Source organism: Myotis davidii, unplaced genomic scaffold (assembly GCF_000327345.1).
Source record: "Myotis davidii unplaced genomic scaffold, ASM32734v1 scaffold1265, whole genome shotgun sequence".
Classification (NCBI taxonomy): domain Eukaryota; kingdom Metazoa; phylum Chordata; class Mammalia; order Chiroptera; family Vespertilionidae; genus Myotis; species Myotis davidii.
The window spans coordinates 10379-28528 of record NW_006296409.1 but is presented as its reverse complement, the minus strand read 5'-3'; the positions used below and the strand labels follow the sequence as shown (position 1 = coordinate 28528).

At 50.7% G+C, this 18150-nt stretch overlaps 2 protein-coding genes and 1 pseudogene across 4 annotated transcripts in view; 2 read left to right on the top strand and 1 right to left on the bottom strand.

Annotated features, from left to right (window-relative positions):
* LOC102771371 (leukocyte immunoglobulin-like receptor subfamily A member 6) overlaps positions 1–3362 on the bottom strand; it is a 13516-nt gene extending 10154 nt beyond the window's left edge. The window contains exons 1-4 of the mRNA XM_015568921.1: positions 3329–3362; positions 3134–3169; positions 2685–2969; positions 2238–2540 (exon numbers count right to left, since the gene is read on the bottom strand). Of these exons, the coding sequence (XP_015424407.1) occupies positions 2238–2540; positions 2685–2969; positions 3134–3169; positions 3329–3362 (658 nt within the window). The remainder of the gene's footprint in view (positions 1–2237; positions 2541–2684; positions 2970–3133; positions 3170–3328) is intronic.
* Positions 3363–5802: 2440 nt separating this feature from the next.
* On the top strand, positions 5803–9713 carry LOC102770597 (leukocyte immunoglobulin-like receptor subfamily A member 5). Of its 3 annotated transcripts, XM_006771431.2 has the most exons (8): positions 5803–5836; positions 5996–6031; positions 6198–6482; positions 6631–6933; positions 7147–7443; positions 7694–8002; positions 9259–9309; positions 9459–9713. In XM_006771431.2, the coding sequence occupies exons 1-8, from the start codon at positions 5803–5805 to the stop codon at positions 9593–9595; spliced, it is 1452 nt and encodes a 483-aa protein (XP_006771494.1). In that variant the 3' UTR covers positions 9596–9713. The 3 variants fall into 3 exon arrangements, with proteins under 3 accessions (XP_006771494.1, XP_006771495.1, XP_015424409.1); XM_006771432.2 differs by lacking the exon at positions 9259–9309; XM_015568923.1 differs by lacking the exons at positions 7147–7443; positions 7694–8002.
* Positions 9714–13038: 3325 nt separating this feature from the next.
* LOC102771090 lies at positions 13039–16268 on the top strand (annotated as a pseudogene).
* Positions 16269–18150: the final 1882 nt, after the last annotated feature.

Genomic DNA, 18150 nt, shown 5'->3' with positions numbered 1-18150 from the left:
AGGGACCTGGAGAGTATTATGGCAAGCAAAATAGGCAAGTTAGAGAAGACAAATACCACGTGGTCTCACTTATATGTGGAATCTAATGAACAAAATAAACTGACAAACAAAGTAGGTCCAGAGGTATGGATACATGGAACAGACTGACAGACATCAGTGGGAGTCGGCAGAGGTGAGGGGAGGAGGGACAGGAAGAGATTAACCAAAGAACATATATGCATATGTGCATATCCATGGATACAGACAATAGCATGGCTAAGGCCTGAGGTAGGGTGGGTGTTGGGTAGAGGGAGCCAAAAAGGGAGAAAACAGGGGATAGCTGTAATACTGTCAAAAAGGAGAGAGAGAAATTAAAATGTACACCAAAAAAAGAAAAAGTTGACTCAATACAGACACTGAGTGCTCTTTCCAGTGTTTTGTCTGAAATGCAAGGCCACAACATCTTATTTCCCCACGGCTGAGAGATCCCCTGATTCAAAACCTGGGGAGCAGGAATCCGTGGATGAGTGTTAGAGTTAGGGGGTCTGGAACCTATTGTTTGGTGGAGCCCTCAGAGTCTCATTACAGGGCCCTGAGCTGACTGAGCATAGAAAGGAGTGGGTCAAGCCCTAGCCGGTGTGGCTCAGTAGATAGAGCGTTGGCCTGCGAACTGAAAGGTCCCAGGTTCGATTCCTGTCAAGGGCACATGCCTGGGTTGTGGGCTCAATCCCCAGTAGCGGACTTGCAGGAGGCAACCGATCCAAGATTACCTCTCATCATGGATGTTTCTATCTCTCTCTCCTTCCTTCCTTCCTCTCTGAAATCAATAAAAATATATTTTTTAAAAAAAGAAAAGAAAGAAGTGGGTCAAGGACCCCTCACCTGAGACCAGGAGCTCCAGGGGCTCACTGGGGAGTGACAGCAGGTAGGGGGAGGTACTGTGTGAGCTGTGCACCTGTAAGTCCCCCCGTGGGCAAAGGTCACAGGACTCATGGAGAACTCCACCTGGTACTGGTGAGCTCAAAACTTAAGAACTCTGCCTGGTACTGGAGAGCTCAAAACTTGGATCTAAAAGCAGGGGATTGGCTGCCCCCTCCTTGGACAGAAGGAAAGTTTCCCTCAGTCTCTATGACTGACAGAAGGGCCATGTTCTCTCCTAAGGTGCCTGGATGCATTGACAAGGAGGGTCTGTCAGGCAAGTGTCCTAGAGAGAGGGAGGAAGAGTGAGGGCTGCCTGCCCATGTTGTTCTGACCTGAGAGTCACCAGGCCTCTCTCTGAGGACCCTCCTCTCTGTCTGTCTCTGTTTTCCCTGAGTCTATCCTTCTTGCTCCCATTCCATGGCTCATGCTGTCTCCTTCCCTGGAGAGCCCACACCCCTTGTCCTAGCTATCACCACCTGTGAGACCCACCCCACAGTCCAGCCTGTGCAGAGTCTGTGTGTCTTACTGAAGCCACTAGATCCTCAATAAACATACAAGTTATTGGTATCTTTGCTCAGATGTCCAGGGGGTCACTAGGGGCCGACCACTTGGAAGAGAGGTTGTATCCATTGGAGCATCTGTACCGGCCCCCATGGGAGCTGCTCACAGTGTCCAGGGGGAAGTGGGCCTGAGAGAGCCCAGTCTGGGGCTGCAGAACAAGGCTCTGGGGGAGATCCCGTCCCCACTCCTTGGACAGAGCGGATCTGTCATAGCCGACATCAGAATGAAACTAGAGGGTCAGGCTTTGGCCAGGCCACAATGGGACCCTGCTGGGTCAGGAGGGAAGGCTTCCCAGAGACATATGGGAAGATCCCCCGTAGCATCTGTACCGGCCCCCGTGGGATCTGCTCACAGTGTCCAGGGGGAAGTGGGTCTGAGAGAGCCCAGCCTGGGGCTGCAGGACAAGGCTCTGGGGGAGGTCCCGTCCCCGCTCCTTGGACAGAGCGGATCTGTCATAGCTGACATCAGAATGAAACTAGAGGGTCAGACTTTGGCCAGAGGCCACAATGGGGCCCTGCTGGGTCAGGAGGGAGGGCTTCCCAGTGACATATGGGAAGACCAGATGTGAATTACAGGGGCTGCTCCTCCCATAAACTCCCTTCTCCTGTCCTGGCCCATAGGTGTCACTGTGTCTCTCACACTCAGTGTCTCTGATCAGGAAGCCCCAAATCTTGCCGTACCCCACCCTCTCACAGGGGGCTCCCCTCTCAGCAAAGATACCAATAACCAGTCTGGTCTCTCAAAACATGGATGTGGAAGGGATGGGAATTTCTCACCTGAGACCAGGAGCTCCAGGGACTCACTGGGGTGTGACCACACCTGGGGCACGTTCTTGTAACAGCCATAGCATCTGAACGTCCACCTCTGAATGGAGGTCAGGGGGCCCAGAGGAAACAGGGCCTGGAACTGCCCAGTGGGCTGTGGCTGAGAGTCCAGGGACCAGGCGAGCTTGTGTTCTCCTTCCTTAGTCAGAATGAATCCATCAAATCCTTGGCCTGAACCACACTGGAGGGTCACGTTCCCTCCTGAGGTCATGACAAGGCTGGGCAGGACTGAGAGGCTGGGTTTACTGTAGGATCCTAGGAGAGGAGGAGGCAGTGTGTTAAATAGGCTTGCTCCTTCCTCATGTCCCCCAGGGCTGGGCTGTCAGCGGGAGACACCCTGAGAGCAGACCCCCTTCCTGAGGGCAGAGCTTGAGGCTGCGACCATTGAGGGCCTCTCACCTGTCACCACCAGCTCCAGGAAGTCGCTGGGCTCTGACCAGCCTGTGGGGCTGTGATAGTAACAGTGATATATTCCTGCAAAGTCCTGGTTCATCTGTTTGATGGACAACTTGGCCCTGTTCGTGGGATCCCATCGGGTCTGCGTGTTCCAAAGCAAACGTTTTCTTTCCTTATACAGGTAGAACTTTTTGGCATCGAGGGTCCCCTGACACGAGAGGGTCACAGGGCTCCCATACGGAATCACAGAGGCCGGCTCAGCCCAGAGGATGGGTTTGGAGAGGATCTCTGGAAGGAAACCAGAGGCTGCATTACAAAGACCTTCCCTCCCTCATTGCCCAGAACAGCCCTAAATACTCTCATTGTATCACCTCATCCAAGCACCTCTGTGCTCCCTCCTTAGCCCCAGGGGATGACATAAGAGGAGGGACATGGAGCTGGGGAGGCCTCACCTGCCTGCATACCGGTCCCTTGGTCCAGACTCATCCCTGGAAGAGAGTTCCTGTCAGAGTTTTCCACCTGGACATCTGAGCTGATTTTCTTCCAATCAGGGCCCTGTCCACTCGAGCTGCCTGAGCTTGAGGTTCCACAAGAACAAGGGGGAATTTCCTGCCCATCCCCTCCTGCTGCTGGTCTCCACAAGTGACCGAGGCAGAGAAGAGCAGAGAGGATGGACGTCATGGCTCTGAGGGCTCCTGCTCTTCAGATGGAGGAGGCCTGGGCCTGAAGGACCAAGACACACAGGATGTGGTGAGTCAGGGGCTGCTGCTGCCTTTCTGGGTTTTCACAACTGCAGACCCACAGCCAGGAGATGGCCCCGCCCTGGGCCTGACTCTGCATCTCCCTGGATGAGAGCTCAGGGGGAGTCCGGCTCTCAGGAGGCAGCTCAGCAGTATCTGAGGTCTCACCTGATCCTCAGAGCCTCATCTGTCTGCAGGTCTGACTGACCTGGAGTCTTCCTTCTGCTCCTTTGGACGAGGCATCTCCGCTTTTCAATTTCTCAAACCTCCACCATCTTCATCTGCGTGTATGGCTGGTTTTGTTTCCTCCATGTTTCAGTCGAGAAGAATTCTCACCACATTTATGGGGGAAGCGTTGGTATTGCGATGAGGTCAAGGGAGGAAGTGGCCTGCTCAAGTATCCTTCAACTATTCAGGATGTGATAGTGCCACACCTGATATTTAAACTCGTGTGTGTGTGTGTGTGTGTGTGTGTGTGTGTGTGTGTGAGATGAATGTCATTTTTTTCTGAATCCTGAAGAGTCTCTACAGCTTGAAAAGCAAAGTGAAACCTGGCCTCAAACGTGTTCTGAAGGGGCAGAAATGACTCAGATGATTGGTCCCCAGGAGATGGAGAGAACCCACTGCTCACAGAAACAGAAAGTCAGGTGGAACCTGTGTGAGACGTAGGACCTGTGTCCCAGGTCCAGGAGGAGGTGCTGAGCTTCCCTGTGGGAGCAGATGCATCTTGCACAGCCCCCAGGCTCCTCCCTCCCCCACCCCTGGGCTCACTGTCCTAAGGGCCGCTTGGTGTCCTCAGTCAACAAGGCAGGGAGGGAGGGCACCTTCACACACCCCCAAGGTAGCCGTCATGTCCACCACCTTCCTGAGCTCTTAGCTCCCTTCTCCAGTTCACCCTCCACATAGGAATCTAACCTCATTTCAGAATTTGTCCATTTTCTGCTCAAAATCCTTCCATGATCCTCCCTGAATTGAGGGTAAATCCAGACTCTTCTTTCTGAACTGAAGGGTGTTCATGATCATCCAGATCAGACCCTCCAACCTCAGCTCTCACCTCTGTTTCCACCCAATCAGACAAGTACAATTACCCAATGAACACACACACACACAAATCAATATAAGCCATTTATAAAACATTGCTTTACACACAATATTATAATTTAACTAGAGGCCCAGTGCACAAAATTTATGCACGGGAGGGTGAGGGAGTCCCTCAGCCCAGCCTGCATCCTCTTCAATCAGGGACCCCCTTGGGGGATGTCCTACTGCTGGTTTAGGCAATCAGTGGGCAGTCAGACATCCCTCTCACAACCCAGGACCACTAGCTCCTAACTGTTCACCTGCCTGTCTGCTCTCCCTGCCGGCCTGATTGCTCCTAACTGCTCTCCCCTGCTGGCCTCTACCTCAGCCCCCGCCACCATGGCTTTGTCCAGAAGGATGTCTGGAATAAAGCCAGTCTAATTAGCATATTACCCTTTTATTAGTATAGATAACTGTTGATATTTTATTTAGAAATATTGCACTTTTCTAGTTTATTTGTAATAAGTGGCACATAGGATTTTATAAGACGATCTGACCAAACAGTTTGCTTCTTACCAGTATATATTCCTTTTGTGTTAAAGATATCACACCATGCCCTTGTGTGGTGATCACCACACCCATGACCAGCCACCACCTCCCTCTCTCTTCCTCCCTTTCAGATAGTCTGTATGTGTCCAGGGGCTCTAAAATGTTCTTTCCTCTCTAAAATGAACACACTCTACTTACTCAAAAAGCCATTCCTTCAAACACAGTCTAGACATGGTCTAGTCCAGTTCTCATACTTTTAAAATTTCTCCTTTGTAAACAATTAATTACAACATTAGCCTTAGAATGCCCTAGTCTACTAATTAGAGTTCTCAAAATACAGGAAATGGGTCTCCTGGATCACGGATATATTTCTGTTCTTGGTACAAGTACTTGGCAGGTAGTAGGTGAGCAGTAAATACTTGTTTATGGATGAGTCAAAGGCAGAAAGAGAATTCCCTTAGGGGGTGGATGAAGACACAGGTAATGAGCTGCAGGTAGAGCTAGCCTGTTGAGGGTGGACTCAGGATGAGAACCTGGGTCCTGTCCTCTCTGAGTAGGAGGTCAGACCAGGCAGAGGGTCCTGGGAGTCAGAAGAGACCCCAGACCTGGGGTTGAGAGTCTCCAGAGGCCTCATCATGGAAAAATTATGACCTAGGCCTGGGGGGAGGGAGGGAGGTCTTCTTGCTGTGGGTTCACCTCTCTGAGGGCCCGGAAGGATCGCAACAACTCCTGACCCACCACATCCTGTGCATCTCTGTCCTTCAGGCCCAGGCCTCCTCTATCTGTAGAGCAGGAGCGTCAGAGCAGACACCATGATGTCCATCCTCTCTGTTCTTCTCTGCCTCGGTCAGTTGTGGACATGGGGAAGGGAAGCAGGAGGGGCAGCTGCATGCTCTTGTTCATGGGAAACCTTAGCCTCAGGCAGCTTGAGTGGACAGGGCCCTGATGGGAAGGGAATCAGCTCAGACATCTGGGTACAAACCTCTCACAGACACTCTCTTCCAGGGCTGAGTCTGGGCCAGATCATCCACGTGCAGGCAGGTGAGTCCTCCCCAGGCTTCATGTCCCACCTGTCACTTCACCCCTGGGGCTCAGGTGGGAGCACAGAGGTCCTGGGATGAGGTTATAAGCCAGGAGGGTCTTGGGCTGAGCTGGGAGATGGGGAGTTTGGAATGTCTGTGTAATGTAGTCTCTGGTTTCCCTCCAGGGACCCTCTCCAAAGCCACCATGTGGGCTGAGCCAGGCCCTGTGGTCCCTTATGGGAGCCCTGTGACCCTCTGGTGTCAGGGGACCCTGGAGGCCCAGGAGTTCTGTATGTACAGACAACAAAAACGTGTGCTTTGGAAAACACAGACTAAGTGGAATCCCAGAGACAAGGTCAAGCTCTCCATCACACGCATGACAGAGCATGATGCAGGGAGATACTACTGTTACTATATCAGATTCACAGGCTGGTCAGAGCACAGTGACTCCCTGGAGCTGGTGGTGACAGGTGAGAGCACACTCAGGGGTCCCAGCCTCAGGCTCTGCCCTCAGGAGGGCGGGGGGCGGCTCTCAGGGTGTCTCCCTCTCACAGCCTAGCCCTTGGTGGTGTGACGGAGGTATGAACCCATCTAAGATGCTGCCCCCTCCTCTCCTAGGATCCTTCAGCAAACCCAGCCTCTCAGCCCTCCCCAGCCCTGTCCTGACCTCAGGAGGGTACGTGACCCTCCAGTGTGGCTCAGGGCAGGGGTTTCACAGGTTCATACTGACTAAGGAAGGAGATCACAGACTCTCCTGGACCCTGGACTCACAGCCACAGTCCAGTGGGCAGTTCCAGACCCTGTTCCCTGTGGGCCCTGTGACCCGCAGCCACAGGTGGATGTTCAGATGCTATGGCTATTACAGGGACAGGCCCCATGTGTGGTCACATCCCAGTAACCTCCTGGAGCTCCTGGTCTCAGGTGAGTCCCATTATTGTCTCATCATGGATTGAGGCACCAGACACGTTATTGGCATTTTTGCTGTGAAGGAAGCCCTATGGGAGAGGATGGGGTGAGGGAGTTCAGGGGTCCATGGATCAGAGACACAGAGAGAGACAATGAGACCAGGAGGCCAGGCCAGTAGAAGGAGTTTATGGGAGGAGCAGTCCTGTAATTCATGTCTGGTCTCCCCAGGTGAGTCTGGGAAGCCTTATCTCCTGAGCCAGCAGGGCCACATCGTGGCCTCTGGACAGAACCTGACCCTCCAGTGTCGCTCTGATGTCGGCTATGACAGATTCGCTCTGCACAAGGAGGGGGGATGGGACCTCCCCCAGAGCCTTGTCCTGCAGCCCCAGGCTGGGCTCGCTCAGGCCCACTTCCCACTGGACACTGTGAGCAGCTCCCACGGGGGCCGGTACAGATGCTACGGTGGATACAACCTCTCTTCTGAGTGGTCGGCCCCCAGTGACCCCCTGGACATCCTGGTGGCAGGTGAGGAGGCAGTAGGTTCAGACAGGGACCCAGACTCTGAACAGGTCCTGCTGGGGGTGTCAGGGGGTGAGGCCAGAATGAAAGTGCAGGTCCCAGGGAGGAAGAGAGACAGGGAAGCAGGAGTTGGGTGGAGAGAAGGGAGACTCAGAGAAACAGAGACAGACAGAGAGACGGGTCCTCAGAGAGAGGCCTGGTGACTCTCAGGGGAGAACACGGTGGGCAGGCAGCCCTAATCCCTCCCTCTCTCTAGGACACCTGCCTGACAGACCATCTCTATCAGTGGTGGTGCACATAGGCCTCAGGGTGCCATCTGAAGGAAAGGTGACCCTGCTTTGTCAGTCACGGAGCCCGAGGGACACTTTCCTTCTGTCCAAGGAGGGGGCAGCGGATGCCCCCCTGCTTCTGGGATCAAAGCACCAAGCTCAGCAGAACCAGGCAGAGTTCTCCATGAGTCCTGTGACCTCAGCCAACAGGGACAGCTATAGGTGCTACACCTCAAATAGTTCCTCCCCCTACCTGCTGTCACTCCCCAGTGAGCCCCTGGAGCTCCTGGTCTCAGGTGAGGAGCCCCTGAGCCTGTCTGCTGAGCTGGCAGCTCAGGGTTCTGTCCCCAGAAGAACTATGAACTGAAAGGGAGCGGGGGGCTCTAGGGATGGTCACTCAGAGGACATCTGCCCCACAGACACCCTGCTATCTTTGTACATCCCTGCCCTTTACCTGGGTCTAGAAGGTGCCAGGTGAGCAGCAGTTGGGCCTTGACTGGGCCACAGCACAGACATAGGTAAAAAGCCTGAGCTTTGGGGGGCCCAGAGACCACCCAGATCTTCCCCTCTTTCTGTCCTCATGCTGGACCCTCTATGAACCCCGCCCCCTACCCACAGTGCCCCTGTCCACAGCTCATGAGTTACTGGGCGTTTTTGCTCTGAGGGAGCTTAGAGGCCCAACTCTGAGTTCAGACCAGGCAGAGATTCCCAGGAGTCAGAAGAGACCTCAGATCTCAAGGACAAACAGGCTGAGTCCTAGGAGAGCTGGGACTCAGGGAGGGATTTTACGGAACCACCCGGGCCAGGGGCTCGAGGACTCCCTCCTTCCCAGTCATAGGGTCAGGCCTGCAGAGGGGTAAGTGAGGGCGAGGACATGAGGGATGGTCATGGCAGAGGGAGACGTTGGAGCTCAGGCTGAGGAGGAGAAGCCGGGCTCAAGTGGGGAGAAGGCAGCACCAAACCCTCACACTTCATTCTGATCCCCAGGAGGCTCTGAGGATCCTCCCCTCCCTACCATGGTGTCAGGCCAGCAGACGGGTAAGTGAGGGTCTCTGTGGGGAGGTGGTGGTGTCTCCGTGGGGAACAGAGGCTGAGTCATGTGGGGGTTCAGGCACCTGTGGAGGTGCTGACTTGGACTTCAGTGGCTCCAGGTGTAAAAGGAGAGAATCGTGGCTCAGAGCTTACATTTCCTGTCAGTTCTGGGTCTGAGCTCCTAGGAGAGGGGGCCTCACAGTGAACCTCCAGGAAGTGGCATTATTGGGCCTGTCCCCTCTGTAGCAGTGACGGTGTCACTATGATTATAATCCAAAGTCAGAGACACAAAGAGCCGGCTGAGGTGGAGGAACTAAAAGGTAGACCCAGCCCTTCACTCCTTCACGTTCCTGATCTCAAGACACAATGAAGCCCCAGTTGTTCCTCTTCGCATCGTACTTACTTACAAGACAAGAGGTTGAGATGGACATTATTAGTTTGGGGGCTCCTTGGAGATCAGAGAAGAGATGCCTTAAGCATTCCCACACCTCCTCACCCCACACTGTGTGTTGGTTCTCAGGAGCAGCTGATCCCCTGGGACCATCACAGAACAAGTCAGACTCCGAGGCAGGTGAGTGTGGGAAATTGTCAGTGATGGGGCTGAGTGCAGAGGGTCAAATCCAGTCAATGGAAGTCAGGTGACCTGGATACACATCTAGGGATGCTGGGCTGGTTTGATACTACCCTGACCTCTGTAACCTCTCTGTCCACAACCTCCAGCCTCAACCCCCCAAGACTACACAGTGGGGAATCTCATCCGGATGGGCGTGGTTGGCTTGGTCCTGGTGGTCATTGGGGTGTTGCTGTATCAGGATTGGCACCGTCAGAGAAGACCCCATGGTGCAGCTGGGACGTAAACGCAAAAGACAACAAACCCACCGTCCAGCAAGGCAGAACCTTGGAAATAGATCTGACGCTACCAAGAGGTTCTGGAGGATCACTGGGTCATAAGGCAGCTCGATTTTAATTTTTTTGAGAAAAATCCATACTGATTTCCATAGTGGCTGCACCAGTCTGCATTCCCACCAGCAGTACACTAAGATTCACTTTTCTCCACATCCTTGCCAGCACTTGTTGTTCGTTGATGTATTGATGGTAGCCATTCTGGCAGGTGTAAGGTTGTACCTCATTGTCATTTTAATTTGCATGTCTGATGATTTATGACGTTGCACATTTTTATATGCCTCTTGGCCATGTGTATGTCCTCTTTGGATAAGTTTCTACTCATGCCCAGGCCATGTGTATGTCCTCTTTGGATAAGTGTCTACTCAGGCCCTCTGCTCCTGTTTTATTTGGATTATTTGTCTTCGTTTTGTTGAGTTATATAAGAACTTTATATATTTTGGAAATTATCCCCTTATCAGATGTATCATTAGCAAATATCTTCTCCCATACAGTGGGGTCCCTCTTCAGCCGGTTTTCTTTGCAGAAGCCCCTTTGATGTCATCCCATTTGTTTATTTTTTCCTTTGTTTCTAGGGAGAAACCAGAAACACCAATCAGAAAGAATATATGCAATATGCACCCCTATGTTCATAGCAGCGTTATTTACAACTTCCCGAGAGCCCATCAGTAGATGAGTGAATAAAAAAGCAGTGATACATTTACACAACGTAATGTTATAGAGATTAACCTAAGGACTTATATGCATATAGACACAGACAATATGGTGGTGAAGGTATGGGGGGGGGCAGGAAACAGATGGAGGGGAGCAATGGGGAAGTGAACACAAAGGGAACAATGCATGGTTCAGAGAAGTGGAGCCTGGAGCCCATCTGATGACCCCAGGAGGTACTGAAGGAAAGTGGGGACCAGCAGTTGTGGGAACCATCTGCTCAGTGTGTCCAGGAGAGTAGATGTGGTTTGGGTGCCGGAAATGTCTGTATGTGTGTTCCCTGTACAGGACTCTTCCCCCCATTAAAAGTGTATTTTCTCTCCCTATCTTGGTTGACTTTCTGTGACAAACCCCCTTCTTTTCTCACCCCTGTGACTTGGGGGTCCATCCATATGGCTGGTGTGGGTCCCCTCCTCTAACACCTCATACTCTCCCCCACTGTTATGTAATAAAATACTTTTTTTATTTTATTGGGATAACATTAGTCAACATGAACAAATAGGTTTCATGTGTGGATTACTAATTTACAAAAGCAACTGATCAGTGATTCTCTCTCATCATTGATGTTTCTACCTCTTTCTCACTCTCTCTTCCTCTCTGACATCAATAAAAACATTAAAAATAAAATAAAGAACATCTTATTATGTAAAAATATACAGATGTACTATAAAATTATACACTTGAAACATATAATTTATTAAACAATGTCACCGCAATACGTGTAAATTTTTTAAACAACAAAAACAAAAAAGTATAAGAAAGTATGAGCTTTTAGATGTGTGGACCCAAACCAGTCATGTGGAATAAACCCTCACATATTGGAGTAAGAAAAAAAAAGGGGTCATCAGAGAAATTAAATCTCGGTGTGGAGAGAAAATAGCTCTGTTTCCTTTATGTAAAAATATACAGATGTACTATAAAATTGTACACTTGAAACTTATATAATTTATTAAACAATGTCATCCCAATACGTGTAAATTTTTTAAACAACAACAACAAAAAGGTATAAGAAAGTATGAGCTTTTAGATGTGTGGACCCAAACCAGTCATGTGGAATAAACCCTCACATATTGGGGTAAGAAAAAAAAGGGTGTCATCAGAGAAATTAAATCTCGGTATGAAGAGAAAATAGCACTGTTTCTGGAGATGCAAGGATGGTTCAATATTCACAAATTAATAAATTAATAAACATGATACACCACATAAACAACATGAAGGATAAAAATCACATGATCATCCAATAGAATCAGAAAAAGCATGCAACAAAATCCAGCACCCATTGATGATAAAATTTTTTTTAAAAAAACTCTCAGCAAAGTGAGAATGGAGAATTACATGTACCTGGCCCAGATTTCAAGGTTCCCAAGAGCCCACCAGGGAGCCAGCGAGTCCGATGCAAAAGCAAAGAGTCATTTATTTCAAACCTAGGTTTGGCTCCCCTGCCACACTCACCGATGCAACGGCAAGCCCCGGTGGCCGAGAGAGAGCGAGGCCTGACGGGACAGGGGGGTATATAGGGGGGAGGAGTGAGGGCAGGAGAGGGGGCTGTGGGCCCCGCTGATTGGCCAGGCGCGAGTCGGTACAGGATGTGGTCATAGTGATGGCGTGCACTTCCCTTGATTATTATTGGTTAGTCCAGAGAAATCCGGGGTGTGGCTAGCAGCGGCTTCTTTATCTACATGTGTTTGTGACTGACGATGGGTAGGCGATGAGTATGTAACAAATCCGCATAAGCTGTTTAGCTAACATTTAGCACACAATATTAGAATTTAATTACTGTTGATATTTTATTTTTATTGACAAATACTGCACTTCTCTAGTTTATTGGTAATACGTGGCACATAGGATTTTATAAGACGATCTGATTGAACAGTTTGCTTCTTATATATTCCCTTTGTGTTAAAGACATCACCCCTTGCCCTTGTGTGGTGATCGCCACACCCATGACCAGCCACCACCTCCCTCTCTCTTCCTCCCTTTCAAACCATCTGTATGTGTCCAGGGGTCTTAAGAACGTTCTTTCCTCTCTAGAATGTTCTCACTCCACCTCTTAGGTCTCCACCTATTCACACAGCGATCCTTCAAACACAGTCTAGACATGGTCCCCAGTAGTTATCATATTTTTTTTAATTTTCTCCTTTGTAAACAATGAATTACAATATTAGCCTTAGAATACCCAAGTCTACTAATTAGAGTTCTCAAAATACAAGAAACGGATCTCCTGCATCACGGTTGTATTTCTGGTACCTGGATAAATTCCTAGCAGGTGATTAGTAAATACTTGTTTATGGACCCATCAAGGACAGAAAGAGAATTCTTTTTGTGTGAGGCTGAGAAACTGGTAGTGAGATTCATATAGAGCCAGCCTGTTGAGGGTGGACTCAGGATGAGAACCTGGGTCCTGCCCTCTCTGAGCAGGAGCTAGGACCAGGCAGAGAGTCCTGGGAGTCATGAAAAACCCCAGATCTGGGCTGAGAGTCTGCAATGGCCTATAGTCCTCCTGAGTTCTCATCATGGAAATACCCACACCCAGGCCCAGGGCGGGGTGGTCTTCTTGCTGTGGGTTCACAGCTCTGAGGGCCCAGAAGGGTGGCAGCAACTCCTGACCTACCACATCCTGTGTGTCTCTGTCCTTCAGGCCCAGGCCTCCTCCATCTGCAGAGCAGGAGCCCTCAGAGCAGACGCCATGATGTCCATCCTCTCTGCTCTTCTCTGCCTCGGTCAGTTGTGGACACGGGGAGTGGGAGGAGGAGGGGACGGGGTGGCTATAACCCTTATTCATGGGGGCCCTCAGGCTCAGGCAGCTCGAGTAGATGGGGCCATGAGAAGAGAGAATGAGCTACAATGTCCAGGTGCAAACCTCTCACAGGCACTCTCTTTCAGGGCTGAGTCTGGGCCAGAGAACCTGTGTGCAGGCAGGTAAGTACCCCCCAGACTCCAGGTCCCACCTGTTACTTCACCCCTGGGGCTCAGGAGGGAGCACAGAGGCGCTGGATGAGCTGGGGGATGAGGGTGGGGAATGTCTTTGTAATGCAGCTTCTGGTTTCCTTCCAGGGACCCTCCCCAAACCCACCCTCTGGGCTGAGCCAGGCTCTGTGATCTCTTATGGGAGCCCTGTGACCCTCTGGTGTAAGGGAACCCTGGAGGCCCAGATGTTTCATCTCTACAAGGAAGGAAAACAGGTGGATTGGAACACACCGAGCCAATGGAAGCCCACGAACAAGGGCAAATTCTCCATCACACGCATGGCAGAGCATGATGCAGGGAGATATCAGGGAGATATCTGTTACTACCTCAGCCCCAAAAGCAGGTCAGAGCGCAGTGACCTCCTGGAGCTGGTGGTGACAGGTGAGAGGACACTCAGGGGTCCCAGCTTCAGGCTCTGCCCTCAGGAAGTAGGTCTGCTCTCAGGGTGTCTCCCTCTCACAGCCCAGCTCTGGGGGACATGAGGTCCATTTAACATACAGTCTCTGTCTCTCCTAGGATACTACCATGAACCCAGCCTCTCAGCTCTGCCCAGCCCTGTCGTGACCTCAGGGGGAAATGTGACCCTTGAATGTAGCTCATGGCAGGGATTTCACAGGTTCATTCTGACTAAGGAAGGAGATCACAGGCTCTCCTGGATGCAGGACACACAGCCACAGCCCAGAGAAACATCACAGGCCAAGTTCTCTGTGGGCCCTGTGACCTCCAGCCACAGGTGGATATTCAGATGCTATGGCTGTTACAGAGAGAACCTGCAGGTGTGGTCACCACCCAGCGATGCCCTGGAGCTCCTGGTCCCAGGTGAGTCCCATTATTGTCTCACCTAAGGATTGAGGCAGCAATCACATTATTGGGATCCTTGCTCTGAGGGAGTCCCATGTGAGAGGGTGGGGTGAGTGGAGCAAAGGGGCTCATGAGTCAGAAACATAGCAACAGTGAGACATGAATGCCAGGATGGGAGAAGGAGGCTTATGGGAGGAACAACCCCTGTAACTCATGTCTGGTCTCCCCAGGTGATTCTGGGAAGCCCTCCCTCCTGAGCCAGCAGGGCCCCATTGTGGCCTCTGGACAGAGCCTGACCCTCCAGTGTCACTCTGATATCGGCTATGACAGATTCGCTCTGCACAAGGAGGAGGGACGGGACCTCCCCCAGATCCTTGTCCTGCAGCCCCAGGCTGGGCTCTCTCAGGCCCACTTCCCCCTGGACACTGGGAGCAGCTCCCACGGGGGCCGGTACAGATGCTACGGTGGATACAAACTCTCCTCTGCTTGGTCAGCCCCCAGTGACCCCCTGGACATCCTGGTGGCAGGTGAGGAGCCAGTGGGTTCAGACAGAGACCCAGACTGTGCACAGGCCCTATAGGGATCCCAGGTGGTGAGGCTAGAATGAATGTGCAGGACCCCAGGGAGGGAGAGAGACAGAGTGTGGCAGGTGGGTGGAAGGGGAGAAGGGAGACTCAGAGAAACAGAGACAGACAGATAGGAGGGTTCTCAGAGAGAGGCCTGGTGACTCTCAGGTCAGAAGAAGGTGGGCAGGCAGCCCTCACCCTCCCTCCCTCTCTCTAGGACACCTGCCTGACAGTCCCTCCCTCTCAGTGCTGCCAGGCCCCAGGGTGGCCTCAGGAGAGAACATGACCCTGCTGTGTCAGTCACAGAGCCCAAGGGACACTTTCCTTCTGTCCAAGGAGGGGGCAGCTGATCCTCCCCTACGTCTGAGATCAAAGCACCGAGCTCAGCAGTACCAGGCGAAGTTCTCCATGAGCCCTGTGACCTCAGTCCATGGGGGCACCTACAGGTGCTATAGCTCACACAGCACCTCCCCCTTCCTGCTGTCACTCCCCAGTGACCACTGGAGCTCCTGGTCTCAGGTGAGGGACCCCTGACCCTGTTGCTGAGCTGTCACCTCGGGGCCCTGTCTCTGGAGATTCTGGGACAGTAAGAAGTGCTGGGGCCCAGGGGTTTGCCATTGACAGGATATTCTGAATCCCCTGCCACCAACCCTTCCTCCATGGACACTGGGTCCTCAGCTGTCAACTTAGTGGGATCTCTCAGTTGTAGGTGCTTAGCCTTATGAGTTCTGTGTCTCCAACAAGACATGAAACACACAACTCCAAATTATTTCTGCATTGAGATCATTGTTTTCCATCATCCTCAACTTGAGAAGTACAGCTCTTACCGAAGTCACTCAGAACAAGTTCTGAACTCAGAGATCACAGGAGGCTGAGGTCATCCAACAAAGAGCCCATGTAACCTGGCCTAGTAGAGACAGGCTCATGGAGGGATGGTGTAAAGTCATCATCTGAGAAGTGGGGCATCTGAGAACACTGGGCCCAAGAGGAAAACTCCTGTCTCCCCAGGTCCTCACTCACACACTCATGTCATGATTCTCAGGAGAAGCTGGCACCCTCAGCCCGTCACCAAATAGGTCAGACCTCAAGATGGGTGAGTGGGAGACATCCCAGTTATGGGGATGGAGGTAGAGGGTCATGTCCTGTCAAAGGGAGGTGGGTGTCCTGGGTGGACATCCAGGGTACCTGGGGTGACTTTGGTCCGCTCTGATCTCTGTGACCTCTTTGTTCACCTCCCACCCCCAAGACTACACCATGGGGAATTCCATCCGGATGGGCGTGGCTGGCTTGGTCCTGGTGGTGCTTGGGATGCTGCTATTTGAGGCTCAAAACAGCCTGAAAAGGACCCACAACGCAGCCAAGACGTGAACACAGAGGGAACAGTGCATCATTCAGAGAGGGGGCCTTGGAGCCCATCTTATGATCCCAGGAGGTGCTGAAGGAAAGTCAGGACCATAGTTGGGGAAACTGTCTTCTGGGAATGTCCAGGGGAATAAACATGATTTGGGTGAAGGAAATATCTGTGTGTTCCCTGGACTCTTCCTCCATTTAAAGTCTATTTTCTCTCCCTGTCTTGGTTAACTTTCTGTGATGACCACTCCCCTTCTTTTCTCAACCCTTCACTTGAGAGTCCATCCCACATGACTGGTGTGGTTCCCCACATCTAATGTTTCATACCCCCCACATTCATGTAATAAAATATTCTTTATTTCTAATCACCACATTACCAGATGGACATTATTGAGTCTTTATCTCTTCAGTTCACAGGAGTTAACCTGGGCTCCATAACTGAATAAATGGGCTAAGCCAGGTGCAAGCCTGAGAATTAAAAATCCAACATGATGCCCGAACCCTCTCTGGACCCACAGTCTTTCCTCTCCTCACCAGATGCCACCCGTGTCATTTCCCCAGAGCTGTCCCCGTGTGGCATCAGCATGTCAGTGTTTTTGGGGACTGTCTGGGGGAGTGCTGCTCCTGAAAGCACATGTGTAGAACACTCTGACTGGTGGGAGATGCCCATTTCTGAATCGACATAAAATTGATTATTATTCAGCCACAATAATAATAATAATTGATTATTATTCTTGCCATTTGTAATGACCCTGAGGAACCTGGAGGGCGTTATGCTATGTGAGATCAATCAGACAGACAAAGAGAGATGCTGATTAATCTCATGTATGTGTGGGATCTGAAAAAGCCACACTAGTAGAAACAGAGAGAAGAATGATGGCTACCACAGGGTGTGTGGGGAAAGGAGAGATGTTGGTGAAATAGTATCGACTTTCAGTGATAAGATGAACAATTTGAGGGGCTAATGTACAGTATGGTGATCACAGTAAACAATACCGTATCATATCACCCTAAAAAATAGCTAAGAGATTATATCCTAAAGGCTCTCACCACCAAAAGAAGGAGCAATTATGTGACTTTTCTATGGGATTGTTAGCTAAGGCTGACCTTGTGTCATACTGCAATATTTACATGTATCACATCCACACGTTGTCACCTAACCCTTACACAAGGTTATATGTCAATTACATCTCAGTAAAGTTGGGAAAAGTTACCCTTGGGCCTGATGTAAGAAAACCTTACCTAGAGAGCAGGGCAGGTAATGGAGACTGATGATAGCATATGTTGGGAAGTTGCAAATCTATACACCTACTTATGTATCCCTTTGTATAATATTTGTGTGTCTATGTATCTGTGTTTCAGTCTATCTATCTATCATCTATCTATCTCTATCTCCATCTGTCAATGAATCTCTCTCGTCTCCAGACTCTAATAAAATTAATTTCTGTTGTCTTCAGCCACCTAATTAATTGCATTTTGTTGTGGCAAATGTACCAAACTAATTCACTGTGTCTCATTCTCTCTTCCCCTCTCTCCTCTCTCTGATCTCTGATAGAAGAGACTGTGGTTTGACTCATACACTGCTGGGACTGAACAGCAGACCCTGAACGACGGATGAATGGATTACTCTGATACATGTTTCTGTGAAAGAGAGGGCTAAGGGACTGCTTGGCTATAGCAACCAGGAAGCCCCATTCGCTTGCCTCCTTAGGCTTTTATGGTAATAACAGTTTGAACCAAAATAAACTACTAGATACTATCAGCAGGGTGAACATCCTTGAGAAAGCATATGTGTCCTTTTTTCAAGGACGTTTTGAAGTCTAAACATAAAGATTCCAGCAAAACACCCGGAGACTCAGACTTGTTTGGAAAGGTCAAGGCAGGGTCTGCCGCCTTGGGCAAGGTTCCCCTGGCTCTAACCTGTGGGTCGTGACCCCTGAAAATACATCCTGCATATCATATATTTACATTACGATTCATAACAGTAGTAAAATTACAGTTATGAAGTAGCAACAAAAATAATTTTATGGTTGGGGGTCACCACAACATGAGGAACTGTATTAATGGGTTGTGGCATTAGGAAGGTTGAGAACCACTGCCTATCAGAGAACCCT

Bases quoted from the DNA above. Each gene is read 5' to 3' on its own strand.
- LOC102770597 (XM_006771431.2), top strand. From the start codon at position 5,803: ATGATGTCCATCCTCTCTGTTCTTCTCTGCCTCG. The intron at 6,483-6,630 runs GTGAGAGCACAC...CTCCTCTCCTAG, and splicing joins CCTGGAGCTGGTGGTGACAG to GATCCTTCAGCAAACCCAGC. The intron at 6,934-7,146 runs GTGAGTCCCATT...TGGTCTCCCCAG, and splicing joins CCTGGAGCTCCTGGTCTCAG to GTGAGTCTGGGAAGCCTTAT.